Below are 27,071 nucleotides of genomic sequence, written 5' to 3'. Positions count from 1 at the left end.
GTCGGCTGCGTGGGGGATGCGCGAGCGGCGGCAGCGGCGGCGGGGCGTCCGGGTGGATCCCGAGCGGGGCTGCGGGGGCGGGGGCGGGGGTTGGCGGCCGCCGCCATGCTGAGCCGCAGCTCGTTCACCAGCCTGGTGGTGGGGGTGTTCGCCGTCTACGTGGCGCACACGTGCTGGGTGATGTACGGCATCGTCTACACGCGGCCCTGCCCGGCGGCGGCGGGGGGCGGCGGCGGCGGCGCGGCCGGCTGCGTCTGGCCTTACCTGGCGCGGCGGCCCAAGCTGCAGGTGAGCGGGCGGGTAACGGGCCGCACCCTGCTTCGGGCCCTCACAGCTGACCGCCGGCGGAACGGGCTGGTCGGTGCCGGTGGCGGCCCGCGGGGAGTCGCAGCAGCGCCTGCCAGGGCCCTGTCTCCGCCGGCGCCGCGCTGACAGCCGGCCGGCCCGCCCGCCCTCCGGCCGCCTCAGCCCGCCTTCTGCCGCCGTTGGGGCCGCGGTTGTGGCGGGGCGAGCGGGGTGTCCCGGGCGGGCGGGTGGCTCAGGCGGCTGAGTGAAGGACGGGGGGGGCGAGAATTGTGTTTTGTGTCTTGATTTCGTGTATCTGGCGGCAGATAACACGGGAGAGAGCAGGCGGACGGCAGAAACGACTCAGCTTACTCGGGAATCTTCGACTGCCAAGTATAGGTCGTCCTATAAAAATGTGTTTGGAGGCTGTGTTATAGTGCGTTTCTGCCCCCAAAAGGAGGGAACAGATAACTGAGAGCTATTTTAGACTTTTTCCGAGTATGTCATTTTCCTTCCCGGTGTATAACCATCACGTGACTAGGGAAATTAGTGAAGTTGGAATACATACACATCTGTACTCTAAGCATACTAACGCACGCACTTAAAGTAAGGGATAACAGTTTTAAACTGAAAGAGGGTAGATTTAGATTAGATTTCAGGGAGAAATTTTTCACTATGAGGGTGGTGAGGCACTGGAACAGGTTGCCCAGGGAAGCTGTGGATGCCCCATCCCTGGAAGTGTTCAAGGCCAGGCTGGATGGGGCTTTGAGCAGCCTGGTCTAATGGGAGGTGTCCCTGCCCATGGCAGGAGGGTTGGAACTAGATGGTCTTTAAGGTCCCTTCCAACCCAAACCATTCTGTGATTGTAACGTAATATGTCTGTACTCTGATTTCTCTATGCTGTGTTTTGATTTTAGCTAAGCGTGTATACTACTACACGGTCAAACATTGGTGCTGAGAGTAATATAGATCTGGTTTTGAATGTGGAGGACTTTGATATTGAGTCCAAATTCGAAAGGTAGGTATCCGAACTATGAGTTCTTTGTTTAATTCTGAAGGATGTGTCCTAACTAGTAGTTACATGTACAGAAGTATGCATGAAGCAGGGTAGACTGTTCATGATAGTTGTTTTGAAAGAGTATGGTTGTTGTTCTCACATTCTTTGTTTTGAGGTTAAAGCTATTTTTGCTGTACAGGCTATTCATAAAGTAGTAACCATATTTGCCATGCTAAGGCAGGAAAGATGTTGGTTAGATTTCAGCCTTAGAGTTCAGAACAAAGTGCTGCTGTTAATAAAAGCAGTATTTTTTAGTTAATTAAAGGTTCCTAGGATATTTCATGAATGAAATGTTGGTAAAGTGCATCCCTTGATGGAAATGATGTGCTCAGTTTACCTGGTACTGAGGAATAGGCTCTTAGACAAACTTTTCTTACATTGAAAAATCATCTTGTAGTTGCATGAAACAAAGCTTGCAAAACAAAGCTACACTAGTAAGTACAGTATCTTAAGATAATAGTAAAACTTAGGAAATGCAAATATTATGATACATACTGGACTATGTAAATTGATCCCATATTTCAGCATGTGCTATGTTATCTCGTAATGTATTTATTATGTATTTCAGGACAGTGAATGTCTCTGTACCAAAGAAAACACGAAATAATGGCACGTTATATGCATATATATTTCTTCATCATGCTGGCATTTTGCCTTGGCGTGACGGTAAGCAGGTGCATATAGTAAGCCCTCTGACCACGTACATGGTCCCTAAACCAGAAGAGATTAATTTGCTCACCGGAGAATCAACCACACAGGTAGGTGATTTTTCCATCTATAGATGAAGAACTGAACAAAAGTAACGTCTTTTATAGACACTTCTCGCGTTGGCATCTGCTGTGCTTGCATCTTTACACTAATGATGATATTAGGAGAAAAAAAAAAAAAACACAAAATCGAAACCCCTCCTCCTGATTATCAGCTAATAGTAGACCACTCAGCCCAGCAGAGGTGTAGAGCCCTCTATAACACTGGCTGCTATTAAAACACTTCCTCAGTTAATGTTAATTACTACTTAAAGGATTTGTTTCTTTTGGTAGAAACGCTGTATTGTTCTGTAGCAGTATGACACTGCTTTCCATAGTGAATTGGATTCATGTGAAATAATATGCTTTGTTTTTATAAAACAGAGATGTGAACTTGATTTTGACATTGGTGACCAATGTCAAATTGCTTCTTTTCCTTTAGAATGTTCTTACTTTTCACTGCAATTCAAGGGAGTAAGATAGTATCCTTTAACAAACACTATGATTACTCACTGGGGGACGAGGGGCGGGGGTGGGGGGAATGTAGTCTTATTTAATGAAATACGTGTGAATGGCTGTTGTACCTCGTGTTAGGTGGAGCTTGAGAATTTCACTCTGTTCTTCTTTGGTATCTGAAATACACCTGTAGCCAGCAGTGCCATTTCTAAACCCTGTCAGAATGAAGTTGAAAATGAGTTGAGGCTGGAGTTCAACACTAGAAGTCAGAACAGGTGGTGTTCATCCAAAGAAAAACAAGTAGAATGCCGTGGTGATAAGCATCTGCTGAAAGCTAAGGTTGTACTCGGTTTCAGCACTGCTTTACACAGTGCTTGGAAGTTCAAAACAAGTGGTCTGATCTTTTTAATCTCAAAAATTAATGTGGTTGATCATCCACCATAACCTTTTGACTGTTTTGAAGTAACATCTGATTACTCTGTGGTCCTTATGTCAAAGTGACCTTTTTTGACTAGTATCCACATTCCTAAGGTATTAAGATTAATTAGCTGAATATTCATTCTTGATGAACAAGGCTGTGAATAGGCACTGAAGTTTTTTCAGTGTCAAATTATTGTGGGCCTTTACAATCCATTCTATCGTATTTGAGCAAAATACTTGATCTGGTCAAAATTAAGGTAAAGTGTTTCTTAGTGGACTTCTGTTTTGTGATATAGTTAGTGACTCTGTAGTTTCTGTGAGTTAGAGTATGATCCTATTTAAAATTCCGTATTGTTTGTCATTATGTATGCCTGTATTTTATTTTTAAAGCAAATTGAAGCAGAAAAACAGACCAGTGCCCTAGATGAACCTGTCTCTCACTGGAGGTCAAGATTAACATTGAATGTCATGGTGGAAGATTTTGTGTTTGATGGATCATCCCTTCCTGCTGATGTTCACCGTTACATGAAGATGTAAGTCGATGACTGAATTTTACTAGATTGGTTAGTGTAAACTTACTACACGTTTCTTCAGAAATCCTCCTTGGCCTACTTTAGTATTTTATGTTTAAATTGGCACTTAGGAGACAAGAATAGGTACTCTTAATGCTTGCATTTTGGTAGTGACAATTAGTAAGATATTGTGTACTAGAAAACCTTATTGGAGATATCTTGTTCCCGGGCAGCAGCTCAGAGTTTAGAATAATGTTTTTGTATAGAGTTATAGTAAGAGAAAGCAGAACTACAAAGAGACAAGTAAAGTGCTACAGCAGACTTCATACCTCCTTGTTCTCAAATCATACTTCTGGCCTTTAAAGCAATTACTGTCCCTTGACCTTTCCACTTAAACTTCGTCTGCAAATTGCTTGTACAAAGTGATGAAGAGGTGCAGCTGATCTCCTATGTCATCTTTTTTCTCCCTTTAAGATTTGCTTTATTTTACTTTGACAGCATGTGTTCCTACGTTACGTTGCTTTCTCAAGAAAATACTAAAAAGCAGGGATAGGTTTTTAGGCCACTAAATGCGGGCAGTAGCTTCTGTTCACAGCTCGCTTAAATTACTTCCAGTGTTAACTATATAAATAGTGCGGTGTTGGCTTGTGCTGCTGTATGTTGATGCCTTTCTCTACAAGTATCCTGTTAAATCCAGAAGGAGTTGCTTAATCAGCAGACCCTGGGGTTCTGAGATAGCTTCCCAGCCAGAATAAACAAAATTAGCAACTTATAAAACAGGCCCATGACAAGAAGAGGTTGGACTGGGGTTAATGAACGAGGATATTCTTTCTGGTCATGTTTAGATACACATCAGTGCTGTTTTGTTATTGCATTACACAGGAAATAGTTTAGATATGAAATACCCTGCTGCAATTCCAGTAGCAGTAGCTTTAATTGTAGTTATTATATAGAAATATAAACCTCTTCAGTTAAGCAACCAAGCAGTATTTCTGAGCCTCAATTTAGTACTTTTCTATATTACTGTTGCTCATTGTATATTTAGTAGTCAGTCTTTCTTAGCATGCATAGAGACTTTTTTCTTTTGTCAACAACTAAAATTCAACTTCAGGCTTTAAAAAGCTCTGTTATGCTAGTTCCATAGACTTTTGCTGAGAACATCACGGTGTAGATAACTGCCTTTCTAGTGAAGAACATTAAGAATTTGTCTCTCTTAGGGCATTAGGCTAGAAAGTTTTCTAAGATACTGACAAAGAAATTGCTTATAGGTCATGATTTGCTAAATACCTTTCCAGCGGTCAATTCTGTAGATGTCTCAAAGGCTGGGAAGTTTCTGTTGGTTCCATGAAAGTTGGTGAGGTGGTAGAGCAATCCAAGCGAGAGCTTCTGTTGAGGAGAAGGCAGAGAAGATTTGTGCTCCTTGTGCAGTCTCTCCAGTAGTATCTAGCCTTCCGGTGTGCATACCAGCCATCGTGTTCATAGTCCCATGCTAGCTCCAGCATGTGCTGTTGCTGACCTGATGGATGTCATTCGGGGTGCAGAGGGGTGGGGGAGGTAGCGGAGAGTTGTCATTGTTGCAGTAGGAGAGGGATACTTGAGACAAAGGATACAAATATATGGTGGTAAACTTCAGCACGTTTCTCTTCAACAAACTTTAAATTTCCTCTACCCTTGGTCATGCAACAGCTTCAGCATCATCACAGCCAATGTCATTTGTTGTTCTCTTTTTTTTTTTTTTTTTTTTGCTTATTCTGTCTTTATCCAGAAAGGTAAAAACAAACTAAAAAGAGAAATGTGACATGCCTGATTTTTTGTACAGACATCTCTCAGTGAAAGACTCTAGGCTAGTGGCTTCTTTCTTTCTTGTGTGTTAAAGGAAAATGTGCCTGAAAAGATGGCGGGAAATATCTACATGGGTAGATCTGAAAGTGATGAATGAGTGCTAATTTGAATAAAAGTAGTTTTCTTTTTAGATCACTACAGTCATAAAATCCATGTTTAAACATCCTAGGGTTCAGTTGGGGAAGACAGTGCATTACCTTCCAATATTATTTATTGATCAGCTAAGCAACAGAGTGAAAGATTTGATGGTGAGTAATAGAATACCTTTAATTACATTTAACAGTTCTGATAGTAATCTTCAATGTTTTTTTTAATTAAGATTTTGTCGTAGGTTGTTTGCTGTAATGAAAAAGTATAAATTCACAAAAGGACTCTATCAATGACTGTTTAACTTAATGTGGTCAAGTGTGGTAACTGCAGAGGCTGGGTCTGGGTTTTGAGGCTCTTCTCTTGTAGAATTCTCTGCCAAGCACTCCCTCGTACCCCACCAAAAGATATTTGGATTCCACTGCTTTTACCTTTTTGGTAGACATGGAGGACATCACTGCAGTAGCAGCTGTGGTGGGAGCAGTCTCATGAGCCATTTGACTCCCTAAACTGAAGAAGTTGTGTTAGCATCCCAGAGCTGCTTCCAGTACCTTCTAGGGAAATGACCATACTGAACACAGCTGATACTGGAGCTACACTGAGATAAGTCAGTAGCTGTTCTCTTACGTCCAGAAAATTCACTTGTGGTTAAGTTTTCTGGTGGTACTCTCTATCATGTTAGACTAACTCGAGCACCTGGCTGTTTGGTCTTACAGTACATCCAAGGATTTTGTTTGCTGAAACAAATCAGGGCTTAGAAACTTCAATAATGGAATTACAGAAGGATGAGGTTGAATGAGGTTGCTAGTCCAATGACCCTGCTCTGAGTAGAGTCACCTGGAACAGGTTGCTCAGGACCTTCTCCAGTTGGGTTTTGGATATATCCAAGGATGGAGATGCTATAGCTTCTCTAGGCAATCTGTTATAGTGTTCAGTCACTCCTGCAATTAAAAAAAGGCATTTTCATACATTTAAATAGAATTTTCTGTATTCATTTTTTGCCCAGTTCTTCTCCTGTGGGAAATTGTGCAGTTCCTTTACTACAAGTTACCCATTGCAATCCATTGCCTCTAAACTATGTTCATCTTAGCATCTCTTAGTTAAGCCCTGTGGTTCTTTTCAGTTGCATTGACTGGAATTTAGCAATCAGAGTTTCTCAGAGCAAAAGTCTTTGTGAACTGTTAAATGAGTATACCTGGATTCAGCATCTTCTAGATGGAAGTCTTGATAGATGTAAAATTTCCATAGACCTCCTATATTGTCTTTCCAATTCATTAGCTTTAGCTCAGACAAAGAATTTGTTACTTTTTGTTGGGGAGAACCTTCTTTGAGAACTGGTATCCCCATCCCTGCCACTCTTTTTCAGCAAAACAAAGTCCTGAGGATTTGTTACAAATCTTGGTAACAGATAGCTTTGTCCAGTGTTTCTTTAGATATACTTTTGTGATGTCTTTAACAGTGGTCGTTGTCCTTTGTTTTAAGTTTCTTACCACAAATCGTTCAGTTCAGTACATTCATATGAACTTCTAACTGGTCATGTAGCCTGTTTACAGATAAGTCAGCATTCTCGTGTTATTAAAACATTGCTGCAGTTGCCATGCATGTCACAGTTAATGCTGTTGTAACTCACTGCCTTAAAGTTATTAAAGATCCTGAGAAGTGCCGCAAAGACTATTCCATCAAAACCGGCGAACTTTGCCTTCAGCGCTGCCTTATGTGACTTCTCAGTAGTGACTTGCCAAACTGCTCGCAAGCGCTGCAGAAAGAGTGGTCTAATAGTATGTATACTGTGAGATGAAGAGGGGTAAGTGAAGAGCAGGGAAGGATAAGGGAAGAAGGTGATACAGCTTTTGTGGAGCAAGGTCAGCGTTTGACTGTAAACAATAGGGGCATAGACACTACCTGTTTGGTATGCCTGACCTAAAGTCAGGGAGATGAAGATGCATTTTCCCTGCTTGTGCTAGGCTGTGTAGATTTTGAACTGACTCTTATTTTGACCCAGGTGGCAGGTCTTCTGTGGTAAGTACTGTAGTCTAGAGGTTATGTGTTCCTCATGTTCTTAAATGTTCTTGCCAATGCTGGGGGTTTGGGGATTGCACAAGATTCTGATTTAACAAAGAGAAAACTTTAAAATTCATACTGCTGAGCTTGCTTCGTTTACACACAGTTTGTAGTACTGATAAAGTAGAGTGCTAGAAGTAATATGTGATGTTCTGAGGCCATACTACAAGAGTAGGTTGTATTTCAGAGGCTTGGTAACTTCCTAGTTTTCAAAGGTTTGGCAACAGTCACACTCAACTAGGTTGTCAGGCAGCACTTGTGGACTTTCAGTTGTTTTTTGAGACAGAGTTCATTCTTCTAGTCTTTATGTGTTCGTTTAATTTGCTTTTGGTGTAGTCTTGAGCTATCCTTAAAAGTGTAAAACATGCTGCCTGAACTTTTCCCTAGGTAGCTGTGGAGGATTCTAGCATCTGTGAGGACTTTTTTTTTTTCTTTGTTTTAAACTTATTTGAGAGATGGTCACCTATCACGCAGAAGGAGCTGACACAAGTTAGCAAGTGTAAATGATACAGGAAGATTAGATGAAATTTATTTCTCTTGGAGCAGGAAGAAGGTTGCTGTGACACCCCATGTCCCAAGTTTTGCAGGCATGTGTGTGGTGCTTTCACCACTCTGAGCAAGTAGGACCATCTTGCTTCCCCACCTTTTCTTTTGTTCTGAGTTGTTGTAACTTTAATTTCTCTCAAAAACAGCCTCAATTTAGTAAAGTTTTGACTTTGGCCTTTTGGATATGTTTGTTTGTTTTTTTTTTTAAATCTTCTAGCTTAAGCAATCTTAGCATATAGGTTCAGAGAACTGTCAAAAGAGAGAATTACCTTAAACACACTGTTCCCACTTGAGCTGAGACCAGCAGAGGGAACTTTGTGTAAACGTCTCAGAGGCATTTGTATACAGTAACAGTGAGGTTGCTATAAGAACTCAAACAGAATAAGCTGATAATTTAACATTTCTTGTGGGGGAAAAAAAACCCAAAGACTTCAAGCACAGTATAGAAGTCTAAGATCTTATTCCCTTTCAAAAAACAAACTGACCTCCTAAAATACCGTGTTTAAAGTATGGTGGGATATAATAATTTTCCTTTATTTTTTAAAAAATGAATGGAAATAATTGTTGCAATTTTTCTGCTATTAAAAATGAAACTATATCTTTTTGAAATACAGGTTATAAATCGTTCAACAACAGAGCTACCTCTTACAGTGTCATATGACAAAATATCTCTTGGAAAACTCCGATTTTGGATCCACATGCAGGATGCTGTGTACTCCCTCCAACAGTTTGGTATGTTTTTTGTCTTTAATGACTAGCACAAAAAAACCATCAACCCCTCAATTTTTTTGCTTGTAAGTACATAAATGACACTTAACTCTTTCTAGTTAGCTGGTGAAAAGTTTTAATGCAACAAATCTTACATTGTTTTATCTTAAGTTAAAGATGGAAATAAAATGTTGACGTGGTAGGAAACGAGAATACAGAGGTGAATTAACCATTTTTAAAATAAATTTTATTTGGATGGTATTACTGTAAAAGCATAAGAGGCCAAAATGGAGGAGAGAATTTTCGCCACGGGTTTCCCCTGTCATCCATGGAACAGAAAAGCTGCATCAGTGTTACATGAACTTTGATCTAAGCTATGTATAGCTGGTCGCTGTAGCCATATACCTACACTGAAATGCAGGTAGGCACAGCATAGTCTTTGGGCTCAAGCTGAGCATGAAGAAGGAGTCTGGGTTCTGATCATACTCCTTGTGACACTTCAGAACTGGCTGGCCTCACGCTTTGGCTCAGTTACAAATTTATAAGGTGATTCAGATGAACTGGAGGTTTTACATGCATAAAACTATTACATTCAGTGTTTTGCTTAAATGTAATCAAGTAAGTGTACACTTTCACTCTGAAGCTCATATGCTCTGTGTTGGTGATGGTACAGCCAAGCTGTTAGTGGTTTTAAATGTTTGTTCCACTGATACACACCTTTGTGAGTCTAATCATCACTCGTAAAAATATGCATCTTATTTTCAAGATTATCTTTGCTGACTCAGTTTTCTCTCACTAGACTGCTGTTGGCTTCTTTATGGTAGAGTTAAGGAATTACATCGTAACTGAACTGGTGTTGATGTATATGAATGTAGGATTTTTTCTGATCCTCTCTTTTTAAGCTCTTCAGACAGCAAGTTGAACTTTTTTTTCAGGCCAAGAGATATTAAAAGCCTCTGTGCTGTATTATTTTAATTATTCTTAAATCATTCCCAATTTATCTTTTTTCTTTTATTTTTTAATGCAGCTAGTTGCAGTATGCTACTAGTTTTCCAAGAGACATATGCAGGGGTAATGCTGCTTCCATACTACTCAGTGTTGGGTTTTGTTCACCAAAATTTAGTAAGAGGGAGAGGATTTGGTTATTCACTGTCATTCTGAACATTTAAGGCATCGATTCCTCTGGAAAAAAAAAAGCCCCACAACTGTTTTGGTTCAGCACTAGTTTCAGAGTGTATTGCTGTAAGACACAGTACCTGTATACAGTGTTAACTGAGAGTCGACTTTCTCCATTTCTTTTGCAGCACAAGTTTTTCTCATGTTTTATTGGGGGAGGGAGGGCAGGTAAGGAATAAGGTCATCCTAGGTAGAATCCAGCTACTTCTCCTTATCTCAGGCTAATGTATATTGAAGCTACAAATATATCTGCTTAAAATAACTGTCTTGAAAGAATCAAGAACTGCTTGTTCAGAGTTTGTGTTGGGGCATTTGACCACCATCATTTCTCCATAAATTTTTGTGAGCCTCCTCAGAATGGCGTAATCGATATTTTCATATTCCATGTCTTGGATGCACATGTATATCCAGACCTGTGATCCTAGGAATACCTGCTCTGCCTGGAAAAAAAGCTTACCTAAGATGCTGCTTGTTCTCTATAAGTATGCAGGCAGTGAAATGTAAGGTTTAAAATTTTCCTTTTGGAATAACTTACAAAAAGGTCACCTTAGCCAAACTCCAAAATCACTTGAAAATGGGTAAGTTCACATTCTTCTTGCTGTGATGAAGGACAGCCGATATGACGAAGTAGATTGGTACTGAATTCAGCGGTGTCATAACTAGCACCATTGCTGTAAACGCAGCATTGGGTATTTTCTGAGAACGATGGATTTCAATCACAGTGGCTGGAACTTTCTACTTCATGAAGAAAGCATCTTAACACTGTCTGAAGGAGTTCAAAGTGATGCTGTATCTTCAGGAAAACACACTTCTTGGTGCTGGCAACCATATTTATCATGGAGAGGCTCTAACTTTTTTTGAATTAGTGGTTGTCCAGTACATAACAAGAAAGCAATATTCTTCCTTTAGGAGAATTGATAGGACTGTAGAGAATATGTATTCATCTTACAGATCATGATTTCTGGAAGATGCTTTGCTTTTTTCCATTTGTTAAAGAAAAGCTTCTAAGTTAATTCTGCAAGGACTGTCAAAAGAGTTGATGTCTAATCTGGGGTCAGTGCTGTTGCACATATGGACATGTTTTCCACTGACCTTTGTTGTCCTCCACAGTGTAGTCCTTTTCTCATTTTCTGGTTTTTAATGTGAAGCTCACTTGTCTTATGTATCAAATTAAACCTCAGAGGCCAAGTTGAGTAACGTTTTTTATTTCCCACTCGGGCCAGAATGACTTCCTGTGTCTTGCCATTAGTGTCTCTGGCATTCAGCTTGCGTTGTAGTTACACAACATGTTAAAGGCACATCAGTCTCCTTGTGACTGATGGGTTTGTGTAAGGCAAGCCAAATAACTGGGCAAAATATAGGTAGACTTGCATTTTACCAATAAAGCTGCCATTTTGTTTTGGATTTATAATTCCTTAATGAAACGTGTGCCGGTGAAATAAGATTCCTTTTATGCTGTATTCTAGCATGATAGCAATTAACTGTTTACTATTTCTGGCATAATTACTTGTTCTTTTTCTTAGGGTTTTCAGAAAAGGATGCAGATGAAGTAAAAGGAATTTTTGTTGATACTAACCTGTACTTCCTGGCTTTGACGTTCTTCGTAGCAGCATTTCACGTAAGTAGAGAAACTTTGGTTTTTAGGAATTGCAGCATATGAAATAAAAAAAAAAAATTAAAAAAAAGGGGGTGGAGGGTAGGTTGAACTTCAACTGTCTCATTTATTGAGAACTGTTATTGGAAATAGTAATTTCAGTAGAGCAATAGAAGAGGTTTCTGGTACAAGTCAGCTGTATTTCCAATGCCAAGTTAATATGAAAATCTCAAAGAGGTTAGAAATATGAGAGAAAACTAGATATAAACTAAACAGTCTTGACTGAAATGTAAAACATTTAGCGTCATTATCATACCTATTCTTTTAGCTGAACCGAAGCACCCAGAATTAATATGCCTGTCAGCACTGGTTCGCGTTTTCTGCTAAGCTGAGTTATCACAGAGGCATAGCTCGGGCACCAGCACTAGGGTTTGAGTCTCTGACTTCTAACCCCTGGAGAAATTTAGATCAGCTGATCTAGGTTACTTCAAAAATTGTCACTGTAAAGTGCAGAGCTTGTGGCTCTAGGCATGGTTGGTTGTTGTTGTGTCTCTCTGTCAGCATTGTGTGTGTCTTGGTTTAAATATGAATGTTTATTTTACTGAACAATTTTAGACTTCATAGATCCCTTCCAACTGAACTATTCTATTCTATTCTGAACAGAAATACTGAGAATACTGGAAAAAATACTCAATACAAGTAAATTTAATGCTACTATGTCCTTGAAGTACAGATCAACTTCTTGGTGCTGAAACAGAGGAGAAAATTACTTCCTATATTTTAGGAATGTTTTAAAAACTTTATTACTATTCAAGCCTAAATTAACCATCAGTACTATACAAAGCACTTTGAATCTAATTTGGTGTGGCTTTCCCTGGTCTGTCAAGGTGGTGAGCAATTCCTCGGGGTCCTCAGTTCTTCATCCTCTATCATGTGTTACCCTGTATTGGGTCACTAACTTCCTTTACAGGATGCAGCATTGTAGTAGTAGCTGGAATTCCACCTGTCATTTTGCACTGCTTTTGGAGCTTGGGCTTCTAAAACAGTTTTTCTTATTAGCTTTTGTTTGTGGTATTTAATTTTTATTTCTGAGGCTTCTAAAACAGTTTTTCTCTTGCAATTCCATCTTAAATGCATTTTGAATAGTTCAGATGGTAGTCTTTAACTACTACACACTTGAACAAATGAATGTGTTTCTTGCTATTTGCAGCTTCTCTTTGATTTTCTCGCATTCAAAAATGACATCAGTTTTTGGAAGAAAAAGAGGAGCATGATTGGGATGTCTACAAAAGCAGGTATGGTCCAGAATGCGAAGTGTGCATGTGCTATCTAATATCTACTGTGACTTTTTAGTCTTACTCTAAGTTGAAACTTTGTAGATTCACCAAGATGGCAAAATGGGATGTGTTTGCATGTACAAAGAAGATGCTGACAGGCTGGTTCTAACTTTGTTAGCATGGTGCTCAAGTATCACTTGCTTTTAAGCACTCATGTCACTTCTGAGGTTTGACTGTCTTACGATTGAGAATAAGTTTAATACTAAGTCAGCCACCAGGTGTCCTTTACTAAAGGAACAGAAAAATACTTTTAGAAAAGAATGAGGACCAGAAAAACTCTCGTGGGTGGAGAGAATGTGTTGTCACGGGTAATGCTGTTCTGCAAGTCCCATGTGTTCCTTGTAGATAACTACAGGTTCCAAAATATTTTTGAGGGAAAATGCTGTAGTGTAACGCTGTTTTTTGATTTGGGCTTTGGTGTAAACAGGAGCAGTAGAAGCTCCTGGGGAGGGCGGGGGCGGGGAGCATGGGAGGGTTGAGTTGACTTGGATGTAGGAAAGATGAGAGAAACATGGTGTGACGTCCTGCCGAGCCTTCCTAGAGACAGCTGAAGGTAGTAGCCAGCCCTGGATGCTTGAGGTTTAACACACCGCTCCCCAGCCTTGTTTATTGTGCTAATACCTACTGCTTGTTTTCCTAATAGGTTTTTTACATTCTAATGATAAACCAGAATGATAAATCTGGAGTCACTTGACCTCTGAGACTATCCCTAATTCTATCATATGTACAGATTGATTGAAACATGTGAGGAGTACCAATTCCAGGAAGAAAATTAGGCATTGTAAATTATGATGAACAGCAACATATTTTTCTCATGTGGAAAGTCTGTTTATTGCCTTTGTTTTTGTAAGGCATTTATAGTGCTGTTGGCATATGTGTGCCAATAAATGCCAAAAATTCAAAATGCTCCGTGAAATTTTGGAATTAAGTGATAGGTGTTAATTGCCAGTTTAAAAAATGAGTAAAGTCAAATTGGAAAGACTGAGTGACAAAAGGTTTTTTAACCTTACAATTAAAGCATTGGTCTTCAGTCTCCAGTAATTGATGGTTCCATCTTCTCTTTAGCAAGCCTTAGTCACCTTTCTGCCTGTATCTCCTTCTTGCCCTGAGGAAAAAGTGTGACAGGCAATTGCTCTGGAATGGTACAGTGTAATTGTTGATGTCTGAGGGTGTTGTAGCTCTTCTCTCTTTCTGTTCCTGCTTAGGGGGATGGATATTCAAATCTAAGAAATAGTTGGTAGGCACTTACAAGCATCCAAGGTTTTGCAAAACCTGAAAAATAACCCTAAAATAATACTTCTTAACATTTACAAATATTAAATTAGGTGCATGAGTTTCAAAGACTGAAAATACGTTACCTCACAGCCTTTCAGCTTACTCGAAATAAGAATCATGAATGTAGTTCATAATAGGACGGATATATTGCTGAGGTACAGAAATCTTCCTTAAATATTCCCACTTTGTGATAAGGATTTCAGAAAATGTTTTTGTTCCTTGTTTGCCCGGAGGTATATAGATTACCGGCTGTTTCTAGGACTACTTGATATATCAAGATGTACGTAGAAGTTCATGCTTAAACTGCCAAAGATGGAATTACAGTAAATAGGCCAACAGTCTTCTGTTCGTTTAAATATTAATAACCCTTCCGTTTTTTCTGTCTAGTGCTTTGGCGGTGCTTTAGTACTGTGGTAATATTTCTTTTCCTTTTGGATGAACAAACAAGTTTATTGGTACTGATCCCAGCAGGCATTGGTGCAGTGATTGAGGTGAGTTCTTAAAGCTCTAGAACCAAATATTAATATTTGCAGCAACATCCATAGTTTATTGTAAAAAGAGAGTGGTAAAATAGTTACTAGGATACTGTAGTATGCTGTCTTAGCAGCATTGTTTAACTGGCTTTCAGTGGAAAAGAAGATTGTGTCCCTTTATCAAATAACTAAACTGGCAGTGTCAGGTTTTTCTGGCATCGGCCAGCGTGTATTATGGAAACCAAACAGAGCTACGCTGAGGTTCCTTCCTATCGCATCATCTGATAAGCATTGCTCCTGACCAGGCATGTATAACCATGTCAACAAGCCTTCACGGAAACAGTTGTCAAAGATCAGGCTACGTGCCATCAGACAGTGCCGCAGGTCTGCAGTGTTCTCCCTGGCTGTGACTGAGGTGCTTGGGGAAGGAGGGAAAGGAGGAGACAGCTGGCCGTGTCTCCAGCTGGCCGTGTTCACTATTCCAGCAGACCATGTCTAGTCGGTGGGTTGCAGGTACTGCTTAGAAGCCCTCTTCATCTGTAGAAAAGCACAAAGTCAACAGTAATGGGAAGGGGAGGTCTCTCTACCTAGCATTGCCTGCAGATCTAATTACTGCTCAGTATTTAAAAATAAATTCAGGACTCTCATGTGAAATTTCTGACTACCCATCTGTTGTAGTTGCAGATAATCCCTGTGGAAACGGAACAGTTCAGAATTTTTAGTCAGTGATTAAATTGTTGTATGCCAAGTCACAAAGTGATGCTTAAATTTCAGCTGATTGTATAAGACAGATTAAGGTCTTGTGAAAACTATGAACTAGTGGTGTCCTAAATAGTACCATTTCATTGACCGTAACATTATTTTTCAGTAAGTTGAGATTTTTAAGCCTGATGTATTTCTGTGTGTTGGGTTTTCTGTATCAGATTTGCCAGTGTTTTTGTTCCTATAAATAGAAATTTAGTCTTATATTTCAAACTTCCTTTAGCTGTCTGAAATTTTAACAGTTTCAGGGATTGCTTTTGCATTGCAGGCTGGGGGAACTGGGTTGAAAGGATTATAGAGGAACACTGTGTGGGACACTTAAATGGAGGGGAAGTGTTCTGTAGGTTCTGTTGCAGTAACATATCTCTCCTCTCAAGTGATGGTGAGATAACATGGTTGTCTCAAGGTGATAATGAGCATAAGGAGTATACATCTCAAAGGAATTTGTCTGCTGGGAAGAGCTTTTTCACAGCTTGTTCTTGACAGTTTCTCCTGCAGTACTAATAGTGACATTGCTTCTGTAATAAGTAACTTTCTTGCTTGCATCAGAGATGCCAATAAAGGATCATCTTTACCATAATGCTCTTTTTTGTTTGGAAAGTATGATGGGTGAGAAGAGAATATTGGTGTATCTAAAGTTAAACAAACCTTGTCCACCAAAAGCTTCACGGAGCATAATTCTCCTGGTGGGCTTACTGCATTGCCGAAGTTGTTGAATCTGTATAGCAGGGTGGGTGCATGAGTAAATTTTCAGGGGCACTGAACCTTTGGTTACATTAGGGTCAAACTGATGCAGCTTTACAGTTAGCAGCCAAACAATTCAGTGGATTCACTGACTTTTGCTTGTCACCCACTACTGAAATGTAATGGCCATGTAAGTACCCATTTGGTCACTGTTAGGAGTTCTGAGGCGCCTTTGTCTTGCAGATCCCAGCTGGCCTCGAAGAAGGCGTGTAAAAACTTGCTTGGCGGGTGGTTACTGGAGAATTCTCTAAATGCTTGACCTGGGGTGCATGCAGCTAACCCCCACCTGAGCACCACAATCCAGACATCCTGAAAGGACTATATTATTTCCAGAAGTACATCATCTGATATGGAGACTTAGTAGTACACGCTCCCAATGTATTACCTGTCTGGTGACACAGCATTTGATTTGTATAGAGACAGGCAGTGTGCTGCAATCAAGCTGTTGCTGCTTTACAGAAAGGGTGCTTAAAGTAGATATTCGGGGGTCTGCATTCTGAGTATCTGAATCCTGTTTAAGACATTCCTTTGGATAATTCTTTATGTGCTTTTTTTTTTTTTTTTTTTTTTTTTTGCTAATCACAGCTCTGGAAAGTGAAGAAAGCTTTGAAAATGACAATTAAGTGGCAAGGGTTGAGACCCAAAATTCAGGTATAGTAGACATTGGCCTGTTAATGATTACACTCTTGAGCTTTCCGTATGTTTCCAGGTTACTCTGCAACTTGGCTTTTAGTGAAATGAAGATTAAAAAAGAAAACCATAAAAGTTTCCTATGTACATCTTCTCTTTATTGGTGGCTTAATCCAAAAGCTGGATGAGCATTTTCAAACTTATGAATTTCTTTGATGAATTTTGTAGAAGAAAAAGCTATTTGTACTTATGGTATGAGAAACTTCAGAACCCCTCTGTCAGTCCTGCTAAATCTTAACAGGGGGGACTGTGCTTCCGCCACTGTGTTGGAAAGACATTCTTATCTGGCATCGTGATTTGAAGTAAGAAACTGAGGTTTTTATGAAGCTGTAGGCATAACTTCTCCGTTGTGGAACTAGTAGATGATGTGACATGTTCTGGGGACAGGACAGTCTGACAAATCCTCTGGCTAAAAATTTAAGTCCTGAGATTGCAGGACATGCAGAGGCAGGTAGGATTCAAATTAACACTTTTTAAAGTGCAATTTACATCGAAAGTTTCCCTTGTTGGTAGGAGAAACAGTTGTCTAATCTTCAGTGTTTACTTCACAAGTACTGGGGTTTTGTGCTGCTTGCAGTCTGTGCATCTTGAGTGGCTCATAGCTCTGGTTGTTCCTTTGTCAATATTCAAGGAACTGTGTTTAAGCAGTCATGATTTCTGCAGATGTGGAGATAATCTGTAACTGACCTCTTCGTGTGTGAAAATGGTTATGGTTTTTAATAATGGCTTCCTGTATCTGCCAGATTCTTAGGCACTTGACTTTACTTTTGCTTTGTGAACTCTGCTGTCTCAACAGCATTTTCCTAAGCAAAGAAATTCTGTATCTTTGGTGTAAAATATGAAGGGAAAAATTAAACTTTTTGCCTACCCTGTATTTGGCAGGCTGCACAAGGCACTTGTATGACCCTCTTGTACAGAAGCTTGTAAGAACTTTGAACTGTTACCTAGCTTAATGTCTAAGCAGTTTAGATCCCTTTTTAGGGAGTTGGACAGCAAGTGCTTTTTCCCCCAGTTCTGTCTTGATTATGCATTTTATATGTATTGCAGTTTGGTACATACAATGACTCTGAAAAGAAAACTGAGGAGTATGATACCCAGGTAAGAGGGAATCCTGTGCCTTCTGATCTATAAAGTCTACGTATGTGGCATGTTAACTGACTTGTTTCACTCGTTATTGCTGCAAGTGCATTTTCCATTTTCTCATAGTTGTCAAGTGGATCATCATTATGTGGATGATCAGATAGTGAAGATTTATTCTAATAATTTATGAAGAGATTTATTCTAATAATTTATGAAGAGAAGCAGTGAAAGAGTTGTTAGCTGAATTTGGGTGAAACATTTCTCAGAGAAGCAGAATTGCAAGTGACTTATCTGAAGAGAAGTAGAGAGTCTTCATTCACCAATTTAAAAATTTATATTTGTATTCGTGTTTAATACTGGAGGAATGTTCATGTGCTTCCTAATTCATGAAAGGAGTTGAAGAAATCAGGAAGTTAAGCAGAGAGCTTTTCTTAGACTCTGATCTTCATGCTGCCTCTTGTTGCTTATGGTTGAAGGTCCTCGGTGGTCTGAACTGACCATTGGAATTTTCACCAACTTCTCTAGAACTGGAAACATACCGGAAATAATAGTAGACACTTGGAAATAGAAAACATTTTCAGGAAAAAAATTATGTGGCTGTCTGATAGTTAATGCAGTGACAAACTTGCTGTATATAAAATGTAAGCTAACAAACTATTTTCATTGTCTATTAGGCTATGAAATACTTGTCATATTTGCTCTATCCACTGTGTATTGGAGGTGCAGGTTACTCCTTGCTGAATGTCAAATACAAAAGGTACTGTAAATCTATAAACGATCTGATACAGAATTGAAACATTTCTCACTTTTCCCGTATTAATTAATTGGACTTGATGGGCTATGGAAATCAGTTATTCTGCTTCATTCATAAGCTAGGAACAGGAAACCTCCTTGTTCTCTATGATCTAAAGCTGAAAAGTCTAGCTGGTTTTCTACCATCCTGTAAGCTACAGGCTGTTGTATTTAGCAAGTAACCTGATAGCACTGTAGTATAGAATTCAGTAGTTTACATACATGAGTAGGCTGTGAATCAGAAGTGGAAGAAGAAAGCTGCCATTGATGTTCAGAGGACTGATAAGGTAACAGGAGAGATGAGAGGAATTCAGTGGTTAAACCTGTCCAATAACAGAGAGAAGCAAAAACTGTCCCAAAATGACTTGCTCTGACCAAGAGGTTCCTCTGTTCCTAAATATGATAGCTAGGATGGCAAGCAAGCAAAAGCATTTTTAAGAAAAGTCTCTGTATTCCTTCCCTTATGGGCTGACAGCAACATATTGATAACTTCAGCAGGAGCTGAAGACTCGATGTTTCATGAAAGGGTGAAACTCCTGTCGACTTTCACTCAAAATAATACAGCTAGTTCATTTTGTATCGGAGAGATGCAAGCAAGTGTGCAGCCATCAGACTGTGTTGTGGGAAAAAAATCTGCGAATGCAAGTGTGATGGCCACGTAGACATATTTTTTAATAGTCTTTAGGCCCGAAGGGATGGGAGGGAGAGCAAGCGATAGCTTAACATAACATCAAAAAGACCTGCTGTTGCTGTATGTGTGGGCTGTAGCACTTTTACTAGAAACTGGGGCAATTTCTGGGCTATTAGAAAAATAATTTTTTTTTAAAAGGTTCTTGTCTTAGTAAGGAGCTAACAAATATGTAGCATTTAAAAATTCTGCTTTTCTCACAAAATTCTTAAATTCATTCAGTACTGCAAAATATTATATGCCAGGTGTTCCTAAGCTGTAGCTAAAGAACATGAAAACCAATTGATATCATGGAATTTTTTTCATTGTTAAATCTATTTGTAAGGAAATGTGATGGAACAAGTAATCTTAACAGAGGATTATCCTTTAATCTTTCAGGCCTTTTCTGATGCATTTTTTAGATGCTTGTGGATTAGCAAAATGCCGCTACAGCTGTAGCGTTACTACTAACAAGTCACTAACACAGCCTTGCAAGTTTAATTTTACATGATGTAACCTGAGCATCACAATTGCTAGCTGTTCTTACTGTCACAAGCAGAAATATGGAATTTGACCAGTATCTGTAACACTACTGTTACGTGCCTAAGATTGTGCTCCATTGAATGTCTGGAAGGATTTTTGAGATCTAAGGAGGGAAAAATGTAGGTTCCTTATGTTTACCTTTTTTCTTTTTTAATTGCCTACTGTAGTGGTTTGCACTGAATGGTATTTGTTGTTTGAAATTTGATAAGTCCTCACAGTGCTGCATTAAATGTCTCTCTAATATTTAGAATAAAAAGTTACCTTTTACGAGCCTTAATAGAGTCAGGGTTAAATGTGCAGTATTATCTGATGTGATTTTGAGTGCAGACGTCTTAGAACATTCTGAAAAAGTATAAAAGCAGTTGATAAAGCTCTCCAAAAGCTTGTTGGATGCACTGATAAACATCCTTTGCTTCAACTGTTAGCACCTTCTCTGGAGCCCTTCCGAAACAAAGGAAGTGTGAGGTATTTAGTTCTTGTGTAAAGTGATCGCCGTCTCTTGGATCAGTCAGCATGCAGACATGTAGAGGATTACAGGTGTATATTTTTGGCTGAGGTGAAACAACAACTGGACTTTCTTCTTTGTTTGTAGCTGGTACTCCTGGTTGATTAACAGCTTTGTCAATGGTGAGTCCCTTCTTAACGTTTTCTTTCTATTCGTATTTGTTCAAATGGAGCCCAAGACTCAAAAGTAGAACATTAACTGCTCTCAGCTGGATCAGTGTAATATAGAGCAATAACTTGACTGTAGGTTCCAAAATTACCACAGTGATGGAGAAAGGAAGAAGAGTCAACCCAAAGTGAAATGAAAGGATTAGATGCATCTTCTCTCGTTAGGAAAATTAGTGTAAATCTCTAACGGCGACAGTATAGTTGGGTGGTGTACTGCGATTGTGCATTTGTCTGTAAGTTTTCCATCTTGTCTTCAGGAGTGTATGCTTTTGGATTCCTGTTTATGCTGCCACAGCTGTTTGTAAACTACAAGGTAAGATTGAAAAGTGAGAAAAGTCTACTTTTTTAGTCTCTTCTTCCAGAATATATTACAATTGTTATTTTTAATCCTAGATGAAATCTGTTGCACACTTACCGTGGAAGGCTTTCACATACAAAGTAAGTAAAGCTCTAATTTAAAGATTAGTGCAGTCATTTTGGAAATAAGTTTCTGTGAGAAACTACTTAGTATCTTAAAGCTGACAGTGCATTGTTTGTTTTAAGAGCTACACTGACAGTAAAACCAAATTTGGTTGCAAACGTTTTTTAAAAAAAAAAAAAAGAAATATTGATTACCATTTTTCATAATGACTTCCATATAATGAGAATACCTGCATCCTAGGTTTGGTAATAGTATTGGTTTTTCTACTGTCAGCTGTCTTACTTGGGTGCCAGTGTTGGTCCTGCAAATAAACTAATCAGTCTTGATTTAATATATTATTTTAGGAAGAGAGAGATTATATTAACAAAGGACGGTTCTCAAGAAACAGATAGGACCACTAAGAAACCGTATTTTTGGCAGGTTCCAGGAGCTACCAGACACTGGAGTAATGTACACACTGTTCTGTGCTGGGGTGGTAATTCTGAGGTTCTGGGCGGTGAAGTGACAAATGTGTGGTGGGTTGTTACACGGTGGAAAAGGGGCTGCACTGTGGTGTCGCCAATGCCTAGACTGCCTTTGTGGGAAATAATGCGATGCTGTAGCAAAGATTAACACTTGACCTTGAAGAAGGGGAAAGTGAGTATATTTCAAAATAAAGTGAGCTTAGTAAACCTTTGACACCTGCATAGCCACAAGCACCCACATGTGTGTCCAGGTGGTTTGTGTAGTATTCAGGCACCAAGACGGATGTACCTGAGTATCCCAGTCAGCATTCTTTGCACTGATACGGAGGACAAGGGACACCCGCTGTTGAGTTCCTGTGTCTCCTACATACTTCCTCATTCGACAGCTACATGCTAGTTTTGTTCTTGTACCCCTAAAGAGACGATCGTGTTTTGTGTCCATCCTTTACCACTTCTGTGAGTCATTAGGATTTTTGTACTGTCATTTATTTTCCTGATCATTGTGTCCTGAGAAGCCCTAGATGGATGTGCTGGGATCATAAAGACCTTGATGCCATCAAGATGTGCCATGTTTTCTTCTGCTTCTGCTCATAAATGCATTCATTTATTCTTCCTTTGTGCTGACGTATTACAATTCTCCAGAACATCAGTACTTTAAAAGACACAGTGTTAAAGACTGCTCAAGACCCGGTGTCCAATTCTGAACAGATGATCTGGGACAAAAGAAATAAAATCTTAAAATTTGAAGTGCCTTCCATAGCTTTTCCATTTCTGTGAGCCCACAGCAATTGCCCAACTTTCTGCTGCCTTAATATTTTTAAGGACTCATGGGGCATCTAGGAAAACAGATTGAAGTATAGCTGATAGCAGAACAGCAACTAAACAGTGTTTGATATGGAAATACAGCCAAAAAATAAAAATAAACATCTAGTGTTTCAGACATATACTAGGCAAATCAGCATGTTTCTTAATAGAGGTAAAAGGTATATTAATGAAGTAATTTCACAATTTTACGCCAGCAACAAAATAGAATAACTGAGCAGAGACATCAGCAGTCAAATAGACAACAAAGGGACAGTATTCAAGCAAGTAACTTTTAAAGCACTAGAGTTCTCTTGCTGAGTAGCCTTTTCTTACAGAGCATTTATAGTTCCCGTTAAGATGCCAGAGGCTACCCACAACAAAGGCTTGTGTGTATATAGAAAGAAGTATATGATGTTTTCCATTATGTTTAGCTTATTGGTCTTTGGAGGGGGGTAATTTACTTTTTCCTAGCAGATATTTAAAATTGCTTGCTCCATTCTGCACTTTGAAGAGTGGAAAGAATAGTCTGTGTTTTTCTCTGCAGTTGTTGTTTTAGACAGCTTTGGCTTTTTCCTTAATTTGAACCCTTCACTGTTTTAGAAGACCTTAGCAAAAATTAAGGTCAGTCTGACTTACAGGTTTCTGTAGTCTTTAGGTTTCTGCTCTTTATACTTTGATGAGGAGTACCTTCAAATGAGGTAATCTCAAAAGAAAACTAGCTAGATGATTATATATTGTTAGAGGGGCTGCCTTGCTGCATTCAGTCTCAGTGGTTTATGAGGTCTGCCTAAGTGCCTGAAGGATGGAACATTAAGCTTTTTCTTCCTTTCATCATTGTAGGATCACTCACTTGGGTGTTGACTTGGAAAGGCTGCCTTTTCCAACTTGCCAACTTTTTTGTTCCATGACAAACCTTATTTGCACAGACTTGAGAAGTGCCATACATATTCTTTGATCACTTTAGATTGATGGATTTGTTTTGACTTGCCAGAAGAACCTTTCCTGTTGTAACTAATGAGAATTCCCTCTTGTTCAACACCCCCGTGTTCTGCTGATGCTTTGTTTCATCATATAAACATCTGCTCATTTTGAAGAGCGAGTCCTCCTCCGCTTAGAGAATGCATAATTTTTCCAATTCTTGTGGTATGGATTAATGTACAGCTTGCTAATCTTGAAAGGAGAAGCCGTGTTACTGACTTGGTTTGTTAACCCAACAGTGAATATTCTTTGCTGGATTTATTTCATGATGTTTTTAGTGAGTTGAAACAGTTTATTGCACCATATCATGAGCACTAGCGCTGGTGCACTGTAAGACTTGACTTCTAGTCCTCCCTGTAGGCCAGAGCCGGATACAGAGGATTTGCCCTTCTCTTTACTTTCTTTACTTTCTCTGACAAAACATTGTTGTCTTTGCATGCTCGGAGCCTGTTTGCATTGTTTTCCCAGCACATGTCTGGGAATTTAAACTTTCACACTCAGGAAAAAGTAGCGAGAAAATACTTAATTATTCCTTCAGAAATGGAACCTATAGTGTGCCTAGTTGAGCAGAAGTGGTGTAGAAAATTATGTCTCGGATTAAGGGGTGGATTATTACTTCCAGGAAAGCACTGAAAATATTTTAAAATACCTCCAAGACTGTCAAGTTAATGTTCTCAAGAGGAGTAAATTAATAAGTTTTTACACAAATTTCAAATTTCCATAGAAAATTAAAGTGAACTGGCATTTTGTAAATCTTAAATCATTTGAGTAATGAATAATTAAAAGGTTTTTTTGCAAGTTTCTTTTAAAGATTTCACTGAAGTTGAATCCATGTTTTTCCCCTCGCATGACAATACTCTCACTTACCTGAAGTAGTCCTGCATCCTTTTCACTTGTAACTATAATTGTGTGGTCTGGAGTAGGCAGTATGGTCTTCATTAAAAGAAAGCACTTTAAAGTTTGCATTAATTATTTTTCAGCATAACCCTTAAGTATTGTTTAAATGTGAAAGTAGTTTGTGTTCCTACTGAGAAATACAATTCTAGGAAGCCTGTTTCCTGTAGCTTTGTATGATAGATGACTTCCTTTCTTCACAGCCAACTGAAATATGCTTTTCTTTTATTTGTAGGCATTCAACACCTTTATTGATGATATATTTGCTTTTATCATCACTATGCCAACATCTCATAGGCTGGCATGCTTCAGAGATGATGTCGTGTTCCTGGTCTATCTTTACCAAAGATGGTATGCCGTTCTTTAATATTTATCAGAGTTTTTACAATGCTGTAGATGGTTGCAGTCTTACTGCTATAAAGAACTATGAAATAGCTTGGGGAATAGCTTCAAGCGGAATTTTTATACCATAGTACTACGTAGTATGGTCTGGATAACGGTATTTTTGTATATGCTTAGTCAAGAGAACGTTGAGAGTGATCCTGAAAAGAACAACTCTATGCAAATAAGAGGAACAAAAGCACTTTCCTGTAACTGACAGTATTCCTGGACCCTTTTTAGCATGCTAAGAGAGTAGTCAAGAAATTCCTCTTCTCACAGCACGCACGGAATTTTTGTCAGTTACCCCTTCTCCCTCCCCAAAACAGCAGTCCTCCATTTCAGTAGATAATTTCACGTTTGCAAGTTACAAATAAAAATTAACCTGAAACACAAATACCTGAAGTAAGGTGAAGGAGAGCAATTCTTAAGCTTGTATTCACAAACCCTCTTAGGAGTTTTGGGCTTCTAACCCTTCCTGAGGGGCTTCGTGTCTACATGTGAGGCGTGCTTCCTGAGTTGCTCTGCAAGGCACTAGTGAAGGATGTTTTCTGATGAGGGATTGCCCTGCTCTGCTTTCCTCTTTATCTCATTTCCAAGCACGAGTTACCAGGTTCTCTTGTAAGTTCAGTATCTGGCAAGTTTCAGATTCTTTAAGTAACTAAAATCAGACGGGGAAGAAGGCTATATGCAGTAATCGTTGACATATTGTTCATAAATGAAGCTACAGAAAGTGTATTCTTGTTCCCGAGAATAAATATTCATCTGTGGAGCAAACAAGACTTTTAAGCCTAGATCACATTAGACATACGCATCCATATATTCTGGTATAATCATTAATACTAAACGTGAACTTCAGTTTTAGGTTTATATAATCACATGTAATTGTAGTAAAACAGGTCCCTTCCAAGGTATTTTTCTAGAAGTTAAGAGCTCAACAACTTCTGATGGGGGCTGGACACTGGTTTCACGTTTGGATGGTATCTTGGATTGCTTGAGAAATACTCCAGCCAGGCCTTAGGGACGCTAATACGTCTCTTTAAGAGGCCCAGTTATGAGACAACTGGTTAAGTCTTAATGGGAAGAAGCTAATGTATCTGTAGCTAATCTGTAAAACTGTTGTATTTTTTTGTCACAAATTGGAATAGAGGATATGATGAGAAAGAAATTCACTTCTAAAATTAAGTAGCACAGAACTGCTTAATTCCTCCAGGTAGCAGACAATGTTGTAACTAATCATTTGGCTTTTTCTGCCAGGCTTTATCCTGTGGATAAGAGCAGAGTGAATGAGTATGGAGAATCTTACGAAGAAAAGCCAAAAAAAAAAGCTCATAGAGAATAACTAAGAATTGAAGAAGATTCTGACCCTGGACTCTTACTGACTTCATGTATTATCTGGTCTTAAGGAAGGAAAAACTTATTTAATAAGAGTATTTTTAAAGCTTACGACAGAACTACATGGACAATACATCTTCTATATTGCCAAAATCTAGTTTTGATATGCTCCTATTTCAAGATCCTCTTTTGTCCTCGCAAGGTCCGCATTCTGCCAGATGTCATTAAATAAACCCTGCATTTAAACTTCTCTTTGCTGAAAACCTAAGTGTCCTGACCATTGTAATAAATACCCAAATCTATGTTTTTAAGACAACTTGCTAACTGGAAGTGTGATGCCCATACCACTAGGCTATGAAAAGAAAAAAAAAAAAAGCCCGTGCGTTACAGCAGAATCGAGCATTACTGCCAAACTCGAGGCTGTCAAAAATAAAATGTATAATATTGGATTATGTGCTAATTACAAATCATTCTCATTTGATAATGGAGATAATGGCAATTCTAGAAATCATGATTAAAGTTGTAATTTGTATGTGGGCTTTTAAGTTCATCGCTTAAAACATTTTTTTTGGAAATATAAGAACAGAGAGATGGGGTTAAATTCAAGTTCATGGTAGAGGGTTTCAGTTGTCTTAAACTGAAAGAAGATGTGAAAAAACCGTAACATGATTTCTTTCAATGTGTATCAACGTTCATATAAATCCTTCTGCATTGTTGACAGACCTTCTGATTTCTTGGCATAGCAGCTATTCGTATAATGCAAATCATTGTTATGTGCTAGGAAAGTCTCTTAACACATCTTAAATTTCTCATCGTGTGGTACCCCAGTGACCTACTGGGCCAATTCTCTCATGTTGCAAAGGGAATAATTCCTTGGTCTTTCCCCTCTCCCTCCCTGCCCCGTTCTATTTATCAGATGAAGCACATGTCATTCAAGTGGAATGATTTTGCTCAAATACAATACTTCAACAAACTACCTGGAGACGGGGCCGGGGGTGGGGGGGGGACCAACCAGCCTGGTGAAGAACAGGTATCTTCCTTTCACACAATTTAAAATCCATATTGCCTGAGAACAGTTCATTAAGGGAGGTATTTTGATCTGTTTCTTTCAAATAAGTAAAAACAATCAGGTTGAATTATGATACTAACATTCAAACTTCACAGCTGTATCTAGAAATCATGGTTCTAGATTTTTAAAAGCAAGTTTCTTAATTAAAAATTAAAAAAATTAAAATTTTTAATTTTTAAAATTAAAAAAAAAAAATCCAAAAT

At 39.0% G+C, this 27,071-nt stretch overlaps 1 protein-coding gene across 2 annotated transcripts; it reads left to right on the top strand.

Moving 5' to 3' along the window:
- On the top strand, nucleotides 1-27,007 carry CLPTM1L (CLPTM1 like). 2 transcript variants are annotated; one of them, XM_074576407.1, is made up of 18 exons: nucleotides 28-288; nucleotides 1,203-1,303; nucleotides 1,911-2,100; nucleotides 3,355-3,497; nucleotides 5,488-5,566; nucleotides 8,627-8,744; nucleotides 11,420-11,514; nucleotides 12,701-12,785; nucleotides 14,490-14,593; nucleotides 16,667-16,732; nucleotides 17,819-17,869; nucleotides 18,526-18,608; nucleotides 20,446-20,480; nucleotides 20,783-20,838; nucleotides 20,919-20,963; nucleotides 21,367-21,396; nucleotides 24,322-24,437; nucleotides 25,722-27,007. In XM_074576407.1, exons 1-18 carry the CDS (start codon nucleotides 106-108, stop codon nucleotides 25,804-25,806), a joined length of 1,665 nt encoding a protein of 554 aa, XP_074432508.1. In that variant the 5' UTR covers nucleotides 28-105; the 3' UTR covers nucleotides 25,807-27,007. The 2 variants fall into 2 exon arrangements, with proteins under 2 accessions (XP_074432509.1, XP_074432508.1); XM_074576408.1 differs by lacking the exon at nucleotides 21,367-21,396 and having other exon boundaries at nucleotides 1-288.
- Nucleotides 27,008-27,071: the final 64 nt, after the last annotated feature.

This window comes from Larus michahellis, chromosome 2 (genome assembly GCF_964199755.1).
Source record: "Larus michahellis chromosome 2, bLarMic1.1, whole genome shotgun sequence".
NCBI classification, from domain to species: domain Eukaryota; kingdom Metazoa; phylum Chordata; class Aves; order Charadriiformes; family Laridae; genus Larus; species Larus michahellis.
Note: the sequence above shows the minus strand (reverse complement) of the source record. Positions and strands in the feature narration are given on the sequence as shown.